The sequence below is a fragment of the Crinia signifera genome, chromosome 3, assembly GCF_055691185.1.
Source record: "Crinia signifera chromosome 3, ASM5569118v1, whole genome shotgun sequence".
Taxonomy (NCBI): Eukaryota; Metazoa; Chordata; class Amphibia; order Anura; family Myobatrachidae; genus Crinia; species Crinia signifera.
In genome coordinates, this window is record NC_139219.1 from 167,892,953 (window position 1) to 167,906,949 (window position 13,997).

The window sequence follows — 13,997 nt, forward strand, 5'->3', positions numbered from 1 at the left end:
ACTGAGGCCCTTATTCTAGTTCACTCTTTCTGACAAAATATTTCTTAGATGGACAAAACCATGTGCACTGCAGGTGAGGCAGGTGTAAAACCTCACCCAAATCTAATTATCTCTGCACAAGTAACACCTGCCTCACCTGCAGTGCACATGGTTTTGTCCATTTGAGAAATATTTTGTCAGAGTGAACTAGAATAAGGGCCACAGTTCCTGCTGGAGCCTGCACAAAAATAGCTATATATATATATATATAACAAGATACCCAGCGCAAGAAAGTTTCAGTGTCCTATGAGTCCACAATGTCCAAAATGTGTGCAGTCCCTCTTTCAAGGATAGTACCAATCCCAAACGGAAATGCTTGCAAAAAAAGATGAAAAGAGAAACGCACGAATGAGCAATAAATCAGACAATATTTACTATTCTTAATATGCTCACATACATTAAGGTTAAAAGATGAATGCTTGCCAGCCGTATGTACAACTCGATTCCACAATAAACTCTGCAAGGATGTATCACGATACCCCAGGAACAGCTGCCAGATGCCTGTCGCAATAACCAAACGCCGGAGCCGCCGAAGGGAAAGATGCAGAGTCTCAGCTGGTTTAACAGTGGAAGAGAGCCACGTCAGACCATCACAAGCCCAGCTGTTCCTGGGGTATCGTGATACATCCTTGCAGAGTTTATTCTGGAATCGAGTTGTACATACGGCTGGCAAGCATTCATCTTTTAACCTTAATGTATGTGAGCATATTAAGAATAGTAAATATTGTCTGATTTATTGCTCATTCGTGCGTTTCTCTTTTCATCTTTTTTTGCATATATATATATATATCAAACAATGGACAAAGTGCGCCCTCCTAAAGTGTATCCACCACCAATAAAACAAATGGTGACAATGTGGTCACGGTACAACAAATTTAATATAAAACAGATAAAATATGACAATAAAATTCTTTCATCTGTATGGAGTCATGGATTTCTATAACGGTCAGTATACACAAAAACCCAACGCGTTTCGTCGTTAAAACGACTTCCTCAGGGGTAACCGTCAACTGGTAACTTAATATTTTTTCAGTCACAGTGTAATACAGCTTTCCTTTGAAAGAACATGCAGAAGTGGATCCTTAACAGATCTCATTCATAATGCTTGTCAGCATCAATTTCCCATACCCGGCGTGGGGCAATGGATAAAAATAGCGTTCTGAAGAAATTCAGGATTACTCCTTAATGTGGTGTGAACAAACCAATTTCCTATACCAAGCGTGGAATAGTAGATGGAATAACGTTCTGAAGTGATTCAGGATTAATCCTTAGTGGGGTATAAACAAACCACAATCGCTTCTGCTCAACAGCTGATTCAGGGACCAGACTCCAGGTGGACCTGGAGTCTGGTCCCTGAATCAGCTGTTGAGCAGAAGCGATTGTGGTTTGTTTATACCCCACTAAGGATTAATCCTGAATCACTTCAGAACGTTATTCCATCTACTATTCCACGCTTGGTATAGGAAATTGGTTTGTTCACACTACATTAAGGAGTAATCCTGAATTTCTTCAGAACGCTATTTTTATCCATTGCCCCACGCCGGGTATGGGAAATTGATGCTGACAAGCATTATGAATGAGATCTGTTAAGGATCCACTTCTGCATGTTCTTTCAAAGGAAAGCTGTATTACACTGTGACTGAAAAAATATTAAGTTACCAGTTGACGGTTACCCCTGAGGAAGTCGTTTTAACGACGAAACGCGTTGGGTTTTTGTGTATACTGACCGTTATAGAAATCCATGACTCCATACAGATGAAAGAATTTTATTGTCATATTTTATCTGTTTTATATTAAATTTGTTGTACCGTGACCACATTGTCACCATTTGTTTTATTGGTGGTGGATACACTTTAGGAGGGCGCACTTTGTCCATTGTTTGCTATTTCTCCATTTTCCCCCACTAACAGGGGGGACCCACTTAGTTGCTGCCCCCACATTTTCTGTAGCGCATTGAAAGGGTATTCTCTCTCTCTCTATATATATATATATATATATATATATATATATATATATATATATATATATATATATATATATATATATATATATATATATATATATATATATATTCGAGTATAAGCCTACTTTTTCAGAACATTCTTTATGCTGAAAAAGCCCCCGTCGGCTTATACTAGAGTGAGGGTCCCACTTGAGTTTACAAGTTTTCCCAGTTTTTTTGTTGTAAAATTAGGTGCCTCGGTTTATATTCGAGTCGACTTATACTCGAGTATATACAGTAATTTACATACAAGTTGTAAACTTAGGTACTTATGTAGTAACTGGGCTGCCGATTTTGAAATCGGGTCCATCGCATCGCATCGCACCCGACCATATCGCATGCGATGCGATGCGATGCGATGCGATGGACCCGATTTTTCCATAGGATTCAATGTTAAAATGGACTGAGTCCATTTTAACATAGAATTCAATGGGAAAAGGGGTCCTTTTCATACCCCTACTATCCAAGTGGGCATGGAGTTGGATATAAACCTGTGGCGAGCGTAGCGAGCCACCGAGCCCGAAGCGTGGCGAGCGTAGCGAGCCCCGCGAGGGGACACAGAATACCGTCCCCTCGCGGGGCTCGCTTCGCTCGCCACGCTTCGGGCTCGGTGGCTCGCTACGCTCGCCACAGGTTTATATCCAACTCCATGCCCACTTGGATAGTAGGGGTATGAAAAGGACCCCTTTTCCCATTGAATTCCATGTTAAAATGGACTCAGTCCATTTTAACATTGAATCCTATGGAAAAATCGGGTCATCGCATCGCATCGCATCGCATGGTCGTATGCGATGCGATGCGATATCGCATCGCATCGCATCTGATTGTATGCCTTAACTTAAGGCATACAATCAAAAAATCGGCAGCCCAGATACTACATAAGTACCTAAACTTATAATGGGAAAACTTCTGGATGCGAATTGAAGTGTGAGAAAAATTCGGCATGTCAAAATGTGCGATTTTCACTGCAAAAAGTGTGATTTTTTCTGTAATTTGACAAAAAAAAGTCAAAATATCACCCAATGAGCTTGGCATTAGACATATTAAATTTAATAAACTGCTGAGACATCTATTAGGAAATATCAAAGAGAACTGGATTCATCGGAGAGGCTGATTTTGCACAATGTTTTTTTTTTTTAAATAGTGATAACCACTACACTTACTGGCACTGGAAAAAAAAAATTCTATAAATATATAGGGGGGTATTCAATTAGATTTTTTTTTTGCTAGTTGTTTTCAGTTTTTTTTTTTAAGTTGAAACTGAGTGAAAAGTGACTAAAAAATGCCCACAATTTCACCATAAATAAGTGTTTCAGCGAGTAATTAGTACATGTGTTTTTCGATTATTAGTTGTATAATTCTATGCACCCCAGCAGCAGGTACTTATGAATCAGAGCAACATAAAAAATAGTTCCTGCTGGAAAACAGTACTGTATATAACAAAAAAACATTATTTTTTACTTATTTTATATACTGACCAAGAGGCTAAGGGGGAAATTTACTAAAGGAAATTTGTAAAAAAAATAGGTGTATTTGTATCCAGAAATACACTAATTTTTGACATTTACTATCCCGAAAATACGGCAATTCGTATTCATATTGATGTGCTATCAATACGACTACGAATTGCCGTATTTTCGGGATAGTAAATGTCAAAAATAAGTGTATTTCTGGATACAAATACACCTATTTTTTTACAAATTTCCTTGAGTAAATTTCCAACTAAGTATCTAAAAAATTGGTTTTATTAGGGGTCATTACCCCATAAAAACAATATTAGATATTCAATAAATATACCCACAGTAGATACCAGACAACAATAAAAATGTACATATTGTAAACCAAAAATAATAAAATGATATAATATCAGGGAAAGTACAGATTAGTTACAGTCCTCCTGAATGTTAGATAGGAAAAATGCAAAACTGTTAGTAAGCTGCAAAACTGTTAGTAAGCTATTTAACAACATTATTTTGAAACACATGTATACATTTTGCCAATGTTAGTAGCAGGTTATAAATGAAACGCACAGATTTTGCTACAGTTCTCCAAATCACAGCCCGATTAACCAATAGGCATTTTTCATGGGCATATAGAGGGGACACGCGTGAGAGTCCCGAGTCACCTTGGCCAAAAGTTGGGAAGTATGCATAAATGCACAGTGTAAAACTACATCCAAACTGTGCAATATCGTCATGGGTCACCTCTAAATCAGGCCCTGCATCACCTCTGCTGGCCCCCTAATATCACGCATGGTTACAGGGCTGTGCAGTTTTTGAGGCAATGTTTATTGTAACATCTGAAGTTCTGCCAGGTATGCTGCTGTTTTTTTTGGGGCTGAATATCTATTGTGTCTGCTGTGACCCCTGTATCTATGCTGCTTATCCATTTGGTGCCTTTCCTATTCAAAGAAAGAGGGGAGAAGTGGGCTTTTAGCTGCTATAAAAAGAAAGGACCATATGAAACTGCAGATATATTTTATTTTATATCATCTAGTACAATTCATCTGTTCATTTTGTTTTTTGTTTTTTATTGTCCTGTAGAAGTAAAATTAGCCTATATATTGAAGACAGAATGGAGTAGATCTTCTCCAAAGTTCTTCACAGAAAAAAGTAACCGGTGGGGGCAGTGTAATCTGCTGGACACAGATATATTTTTTTTTTAAAGACACTTGCGGATATTGCTCACTTACTGGCCCATACATTACAGTACATGCGATTTGGTCACTTTGTATGTTATTGCGGCGATTAAACGCATAAAAAGCATCCAAAAAGCATGTGTTTGACAGCAGGTTCGATGTGATGCGCAGTTCTGTGCGCATCACACCAGGGCCCGCGACTCACCAGCTGTAGAAGAGATCTGTCAGATCGCAGCAAAGCCAGGCAGGCTTGGCTTGGATCACATGCATGCTCAAGGGGGAATCGCAGGTGACTTCTCTCCTCAGACTAAGGGGTATTTAATCCCCGCCACTATTTCGGACAGGGAAAGAGCGTGGGCGCCTATTCAATGCTGTCCTGGCAGCATTGAAGAGGCAGCTCGACAGAACAGAACAGGCCTTAAAAGCAGTCGGGTGTGTTTTTAAAAAAAAAAGCCCATGGATTGTCGAGATCATGGACGTTTTCGCAGACATGCAACCTTTAATTGGATCTTGTAAGGTGTGCCTGATACTGTAAATTATTTATATAGCCATACATCAATATGAAATCAGTGTGTAGCTCCGGTACTTGTACAGTAGGCAGACCCTAACCGCACCCAGCGGTAGCGGAATAAGGCAAGTCATGATCAACATCATTTGACATCTCATACTCTTTTGAATCCAGGATCAACTTTATGATCCATAAATTGTTGTACAATATCTTTGAAGTAGTGTAACTAATTGTATGATTGTAACAAATTACTAAGAGTAAGTGGAATTTAAAATGAACCACAAGGCTGGCTGAATAATATATAATGCATTATCTGTACATGTGTCCTCTCTAGTGTGTCAAAAAAAAACAAAATATGTGGTGATACATGTAATAATTTTTTTTTTTTATTGTGCAGTTTGTCTATTGTTGTTTTTCACGTAAAACGTTTTTTAAGTATTAAATGACAAAAGGTATATTTTATCCTAAACATTTTTACATCTATACATTTTATACTCTTCTTTATTAGTGCGCTAGAGACCATCCTTTTTCTGTAATCTGGGATGAACACGGGCAGTGCCCAGGACCATGGTACAATACGGGGGCATGTTGAATTTGGGGCCTACATACTCAGTTGCAGACTTCTTGGACCTGGCAGAGGGGTTTTGACATCCAGCTTGAGTAAGCCTAAGCTTATGCAGACTGGCGGGAAGCTGCCTTCACCCATCATTACTGATGGTCATAATGGTTATCTGATGCTGCATCTTCGGATACACCACTGTGGATTGCAGATGCATGCAGGAGGTGTCTTTTCCTACAGGCACTTCCGGCAGCATTTGAATATTTGTTGTAAGGTATTGCTTACAACACAAGGAAGCAGGCGTGCAACACCAACCACATCAGAATCATAGTAATAATAATTTGGAAACATTCACATTTTATTTCTCCAAACAACTGAACAAAGAATAAACATATAGGGCCAAATGTATCAAGCTTCAAAAAGTGATACAATGGAGAGTGATAAAACAGCCAGCCAATCAGCTCCTACCTGCCATGTTTGGGTTTGACAGGTAGAAGCTGATGTATCAAGCTTCAAAAAGTTCATCTGGCCATATGCTATTTTTTCTAATAGTGTCTGTCTGTTGCTTTTCATATAAAAAGTCTGAAAATAGCATATGCAAAACTTTGTTGTACATAAGCCATATTGGGGGTTTGTAATAAGCTTGTATTAAAGTATGATTCTACAATTTATTTTTTAAATAATATTTCTCTCCATTTACAGGTTTGCAGCGGTTACCTAGTGGTGGTGTTTGTTTACGTGACGGAATATGTAGGGATCAAAGCTCGTACATGGGCTTCTATTCACATTCATGCATTTTTCGCAGTAGGAGTTATGATTGTGGCTTTGGTTGGTTTTTTGGTGCGCACCTGGTGGCTGTACCAAATAATCCTTTCTGTCATCACCCTGCCGTTTGTCCTGTGTTGTTGGAGTCTTCCTGAGACTCCTTTTTGGCTGCACTCCCAGGGAAAATACAAAGAGGTAGAAGATATAATTAGCACAATGGAGAAGTGGAACAAAGTGAGCACATCCTGTAAACTGTCAGAACTGTGTCCTGTGGAGGAAGCCACTAGTGGACAAGAAACTCAACATGCCAAGAAGCACAATGTATTGCATCTGTTTAAGAATTGGAGTTTTGCAAGAAAGACCATTTCTGTGTGGCTCATCTGGTTTACTGGTAGCTTGGGATACTACGTATTTGCCCTAAATTCTGTCAACCTGGGAGGAAACGAATATGTAAATCTTTTTCTTTCAGGTATTCACATCATATTCATAAGCTGACATACATTCATCTAGAGTTAATACTATGATATTGATTGTTAATCCACTGAAATATGTATCTAGTGAAAATATTTATGTAATCAGTTTTGTTATATTTCCATCCCAGCATGCATATGTCATCATTATTGTGCCAGTATCCTCATACCCACTACGGTGGCATAACTACTATATATACCCTTAGTAATGTTATCCTTCTCACTACTTATCAAGTTTGTTACTACGGATTGACCCAAAAAATTAAAACGCACAGGTTTAACAAAAATGCTAATAAAATTTTTAGGACATAGCCTAAAGGCCCCCATACACTAGTCCAACTTTTCCTAAGGACAAATCGGACCAATATGTCCTTGAGCTCCCCTGACAGTTCCCCTGGAGGGGGATAGATACACAGGGATAGATGTATTAATGGATGTTATGGAGGAGAAATGGTTACCCTGATACCGTTTCTCCCCTATATATGAAGTAGGAGATGTGAGTGAAATGATAGGGGAGGTGATATCTACAATATAGGGGTGCTGCTATCTACAAGATAGGACACCGATATGCCGGGCAAAGTTTGAACAGTCTGTTCTGACACCTGCAGCTATCCATGTTACCTGGCTCTGGCTGTTGCTGGCAATAGTAGCGGCAGTACAGCTGACCATACATCTCGGCACTAGTGCTTCCTGTTTCACCTCAGTATAGAAGTGAAGCCTGATGAGATATAGCAGCACAATCAATGCTGCTAAAGTACATCTCCCCCTCATAGTTTATAATATATATAAATTCCTACAGAAAAATCTAATAATTTGAAAACTCATTTTGCAGGTGCTGTAGAGATTCCATCTTATATTATTTGCTGTCTCTGTATGGACAAACTTGGAAGAAGGAACACACTGGCTCCATTCCTGTTACTCAGCACAGTATTTTGTGGTGTAATTATGCTCATCCCTGAGGTATTTCTATGTTTAGATTATCATGTGAATGTTTCTGTAGAAGATGCATTTGTCACTAATGTACGGTATCTGTACATTAGACGTGTTCTAATGGTTCCATGGCAGGTGCTTGTGTCTTCTGCTCACTATACACAAGAACATAAGTAATATCCTTGTGGTTGATGCAGAATTAATATGTACCTGTATGTGTAGCTAAGAAGATTAGCATACATATGACAAGAGTGTTTTCAAGTAGTCAAAGTTCATTCCGGGCATGTTCATTCCTTTGCAGGCTATATAGACCTGGATGTGATTAAAAGCATATGTTTTTCACCTAGTATAGGCTAAACCAGCAAACCAAGCACATACAGTAAGTTACACATACATATGCAGCACATTGTGATGTATGCATCTCTGCATATGGGTGTATTTTTCCAGACACGTTCCTTTTGAGCATGTCCGATATACTAACTGCTTTTGTAATATTGGCGGTAGTGCTATAGTTATATATAGCATGTGAGCAGTGGTCATGTTTTAGTCATAATAGTAAAACATGACTACTACTCCACTAGCGGCAGTATTTAACAATGAAATACCAGTACTAGTAGTGCCTCTTCCAGGCAGCCAAATAGATGCTTCATTCTAGTGCAACTTGGCTAATCAACACTTGGGAGAGAAGACTTCCCTTCTGCTCCATGGTATCCTGCCGCTGTCATCGTATAAATGAGCGGTGTTCTACTTCACTGGCAATGGCACTATCATGCAAATCTTCTGGTACTGCCCCATGGGACTGAGAGGTTTTGTACAAATACATGAAAGGGATTATCTAAACATAATCCACAATAAAGCTGGCCAGCCTGTTAATGATTACTGCTCTATTTGTGGCAAACACGGAGAATGGTTAGTGCGAAACATTAAGTTTATGTGGAACAAAGGCTTCTTTGTTGGGCAGTTGTCAAACCACTGCATTGCTTATCTCCAGTAATATGTGTGCTGCAGATAGAAGGTTGCAGAGCTTGGATTCTTACAGACATTTCCTTTTTCAGTATATAGGATTCATAATACTTAATGGATAGTTAAAAAGTCCCTAATTACAACTTGGGTATAACATCCTTAGGATATGTGCTGGATTTATTGGTCCTATTAAAACATGTAGGACTATCTGAAAGGCATTTCAGGTGCAAAGATCTGATGCCAAGTAAGGAAGTCTTGGGGCATTTAGGGACATGTTGAGAGATGTGAGGGATCTAATGGGTATTTAAAGTGCATGTGAGGTGGTCTGATGGTTATTAGTCACATATGAACTATTATTATTAGAGGCATTACTTCTTATTAGAGGCATTATTAATGTTATGTATTGACCTAAAACTATGGTGCATATAATCACAATTAGGAAGTCTAAGAAAAAAAGTATCTTAATGAGGGCACGTTAAGTATGGTCTTAAGTGACCACAGCTCCTCTGCCCAGGGCACCCAAAGTCCTTTATCTGTCCCAGTATGGTAGTGCCCAGTAATAACAATGTCTACTTTTTTGCCACTAGTAACAGTATTGGCCACTTAAATGACAGTACACATAGGACCAAATAAGATATATGAAGTAAGAGTAGTGGCCATTAATATCCTTCCAGCAGTGTTGATGCTGAATATAATAACAGCAGGGCCTACTGATAAGGTTGAGTTATTGTTGGATCAAACGAAAAATGGGATGTTACGACAGTCAGAATCACAGATTGAATACCCCCTAGTTATGTAGACAATGATAAAATATCTACATAGTCACAATGTTGACATTCCATCAATGTCTACATAATCACTGTCAACCTACCACTCCGAACCTCTACATCCATTTATTGACTTTAGTAACTTCATTCATATTAAGATAAAAATATATTCACCATTCAACCAGCTGCAAAGGGCAACCGTGTTGACTAAATTAATTACAAGTGAGTTGATGGCCTAATTCGGATCTGGTGGGAAGTTGCATAAGCTCAGATGGATGATGCTTTGGAAAAAGTTTTGCATCTCTTCACTAGTCTATTCCGAGGTAACGTCTATGACTCAGAATAGTTTCAGTCTGAAAGAACTACGTTTCATTAATCATTATTGTCCTGCTACATTTCAGATAAAGCTGAGTTTCTACTTTTGGCCAAATTTGCATGTAGCAACTCACACACCTATACACTTACACAATTTTGTATGTGTGGTTAAATCTAGGCATACATCCGTACTTTGGTTCATAAAAATACAGGCAAGGGCCTGTACAGCGAGTACTCAACCAATAATTAGAACCATGGGGCCACTGGCGAGTTTTTATGCCTTAATATACATTTATAGCAATTTTCTTATGCAGATATTCCAAGGTAACAGACATAAATGATGTACTTATGTATTACAGGACTACAGTACTATAACCATTGTTATGAGCATGGCGGGAAAGTTTTCTATAGGTATTGCATTTGGACTTATTTACCTATACACAGCTGAACTATATCCAACAGTTGTCCGGTAAGCTGATCTGAACATAATGCACATTTAGATTAAAATAGTTATATCTGCTTAGCTGGGTGAAAAATAAAATGGGTTTCAGTATTTACAGTTTTCTTCCAGGGGACAAGTGCAAGTACTAACCTATGCCATTATAATTCTAGGTCCTTGGCTGTTGGCAGTGGGAGCATGATGTGTCGGATTGGTAGTGTGGTTGCTCCATTCTGTGTTTACCTTACAGAAGTCTGGATATTTATGCCGCAGGTATTCTTGTTGTTTTTTTATCCTTCTAGTGGTACTGCAGCAGATATAAAGCCATGATTGCCTTTAGTACCTGTTGATTTCACAGGAAGGGGTGATTCTAATTGACTTACCGAGTCCCTGTGACATGCCTCAGCGAATTCCCGCACACACCCTCACCCCACCACCATTTCCCCTAGCACGTGAGGGGATGTGTTACGAAGACACATCCCCTCGCATGCGCCTGCTGCAGGAGAAATCATTTGATGGTTGCCGACCATAAAATTTCCCCTGCCATCGCAAATATTAGACAGTTTCAACTGACATATATTTGCTGGGCGCCCGGGACGAAGACAGGGCAGGCGGCTGATGCCATGTGACATCAGCCACCCTCCCCCAGCAGGCATCAGCATGCCTATGTTCCCATGGGAACGTCCAGCATTTTCATGGGGATGCCCAGCGCTGCCCTTATCTGCACCCATCCCTCCCTGCCAGCTGCGAACGGCCCGGCAACATTGTAAATAACTGAGGCCATTCGCAGTCGGGTTTTCACATGCTCAGAAATGCACATGTCCAAACCCCAACCATCAGGGAAAGGGCCAAATTCGGTTCACTACAAGTGAACCAGAGTCGGCTCCACAGTATTTTCTGTCAGTTTGATAAAATATTCTCTGTCCTCTTACCTTTTATTCTATTTAAGATGTTAAACCACCACTCATTTATAATATATTTTTGTATATTTTTATAGTATTTGCAATGTTGGCCACACTAACACACACACACACACACACACAATCTCACATAATGAATTTATGAGTTGGTAGCGCATGTCATTATTTATATGTAACGGTGCACACTTCATTACCTCCTTACTTTACATTGCTAACCTTACTTGCCATAATGTATATTTTATTTTTGATTGATATGTAAAAGCTATTTTATATATCACTTTTTAAACCCGATTAAATCCACACATGTAAACTGTCAGTATAAATGTTATGAAGGTTGTAGATGGACTTTACTGTTGAGCACATAAAATATTGCTAATGTGCTTGTTTTGTGTTGCTACTTTTAGCTACTAATTGGGATTGTGGCCTTCGTTGCTGGCATTTTAACCCTTCTGCTCCCTGAAACACTCGGGATGCCACTCTTGAACACGATGGAGGAAGCTGACGAAATGCAAAAAAAGACAGAAAGTACCAGAAAATCACTGTCACAATCTAATGGCGTTATGATGGAAAAATTGCAGTCCTCGGATACAAACCTCCCTGATGCATAGACTCTGAAGCTACTCATCATGTGTTATAGATAATCACAGGAATCGATTCAAACAACATCACTTAAGGAATAATTTACATTGAAACAATTTTGATTTCTACAAAGTCAATCAGTTAATGTGCACAGACGTGAAGTCCTAGAAGTGCAGGGCTAGGCCGAAGCCTGCTGTTATTAAGACATATCAAAACAAAAACTAGAACATTTCGAACTGCTGACTCCAGCCGAGTAGCCAGAACAAATAAAAAGCAAGCATTTGTTGGACTATCCATTGTTTGTGTAGAGAGAAAAAGTCACCTGTAGTGTTCACATCATCCAATGTCATCCACATACAGCCAGTGCCAAGACGAAACAACTTTTTTAATATGGCACCAAGTAAATAGTGTTTCTGTACTTTACTGCATTCACTTTATACTGGGATCATACATTTATATTATTTTTTATTATATTGAAATCGGCACCAAAAAGAGAATGAAGTTGCTGCTTTAAAGATGGATACATTCAGTTTTACATGATTTGAGCTGGTTTATATTTATTTATTGATTGCGGTACGCAGTGATTTGCACTAGAAATGTATAATCATTAGTGATGCAGAGAATAATTTGCAGAGTTGAGGCATTTATGTGCTAAGTATATGCATTTTCAAGCACAAGGTAAACAAATGAATAATAATGTTTGCAAATCATCCAATTATTAGTCTGTGGATAGAAGTTAAACACAAGGGCGGTGTTACCTTTAGTCTATGTGTTCGAAGAATAAGATTATTTTGAATGAGTTTCGGAGGACATGCTCCTCTGATATTACCCTACAAGTACTAGGCCTCAATAAGATGCATTCGCAAAATAGCTAAGGTACGCAAGTTGGTTTGATGTTTTCATACTGAGCATGTGTCTGAGCAGCACTAAGCATGTGCAGTGACTGAATTGCAAGAGATCTTGCAAAAGGGATTATTCAAAAAGTGAGTGACAGTTAAGCTGCCCATACACGGTCCGTTTAACGGATCCGTTCGGGACTTAAATAGTACACATCGCATCGCATGCAGTGTGCATGCAATGTGATGTGATGAACAGCTAGTACAAAAAGTATGTGCAGCACATACTTTTTGTACCGCACGATGAGATGTGTGGGAGCGCATCTCATAGTACAGAACGGACGGTCCGGGAACGTCTATGGGCAACTATAGACAGCATTTGTGGGTGGCAACAAGTAAAGCTTCTGGAGAACTTTTTGCATCCCTGAAGAGCAGCTCAGCCTGTGACGACGATTTAGACAGTGGTACCAATGATTCAGCAGTTGTACATTGGACGGCAATAAGGAAATAATACGGTACTTGTGGATTATCACGGCTCCCATCGCATACCATCGCATGCCATATATAGTGGCATGCGATGGGATGCGATTTTTGCAGGTTTTTTTAAAAAATCGCATGCAATCGCATTGCATGCGATTTTTAACAGAAAAGCATCCAATTGCTTTAAAATTAGTATGAAACATGTTCAATGGCCCCCAAATGGCATTTTTGAGGCTGTACCACCCCCACTATCAACGCGAACCCGAATCGTGGCGAGGGGCGGTGGTACGCGTCCTACGACCTTTTCATACCCCCACTATCCACGTCGGCGTTGAGTTGAGAATAGAAAGTGTGGCGAGCGCATGCGGACACCTGTGAAGCCCGCGAGGGGACGCGGATACCTGTGAAGGTATCCGCGTCCCCTCGCAGCGCTCGCCATGCTTGGGGCTCGGTGGCTCGCTGCGCTCGCCACACTTTCTATTCTCAACTCCACGCCGACGTGGATAGTGGGGGTATGAAAAGGTCGTAGGGCGCGTACCGCCGCCCCTCGCGGGGTCGCTGCGCTCGCCACGCTTCGGGTTTGCGTTGATAGTGGGGGTGGTACAGCCTCAAAAATGCCATTTGGGGGCCATTGAACATGTTTCATACTAATTTCAATGCATTTGGATGCTTTTCTGTTAAAAATCGCATGCGATGCGATTTTTTTCATGTGCGATGGCCATCGTGGGAGCCGTGATACTCCGCCAGTACCAATAATACGAATGTTTCAGCATTTATACACTCTTGG

The 13,997-nt window shown here is 39.8% G+C and overlaps 1 protein-coding gene across 1 annotated transcript in view; it reads left to right on the forward strand.

The window, feature by feature from the left end:
- SLC22A16 (solute carrier family 22 member 16) overlaps nucleotides 1-13,396 on the forward strand; it is a 47,015-nt gene extending 33,619 nt beyond the window's left edge. The window contains exons 4-8 of the mRNA XM_083176903.1: nucleotides 6,449-6,980; nucleotides 7,814-7,941; nucleotides 10,316-10,425; nucleotides 10,569-10,668; nucleotides 11,720-13,396. Of these exons, the coding sequence (XP_083033029.1) occupies nucleotides 6,449-6,980; nucleotides 7,814-7,941; nucleotides 10,316-10,425; nucleotides 10,569-10,668; nucleotides 11,720-11,923 (1,074 nt within the window). The 3' untranslated portion in view covers nucleotides 11,924-13,396. The remainder of the gene's footprint in view (nucleotides 1-6,448; nucleotides 6,981-7,813; nucleotides 7,942-10,315; nucleotides 10,426-10,568; nucleotides 10,669-11,719) is intronic.
- The last annotated feature ends 601 nt before the right edge of the window (nucleotides 13,397-13,997 follow it).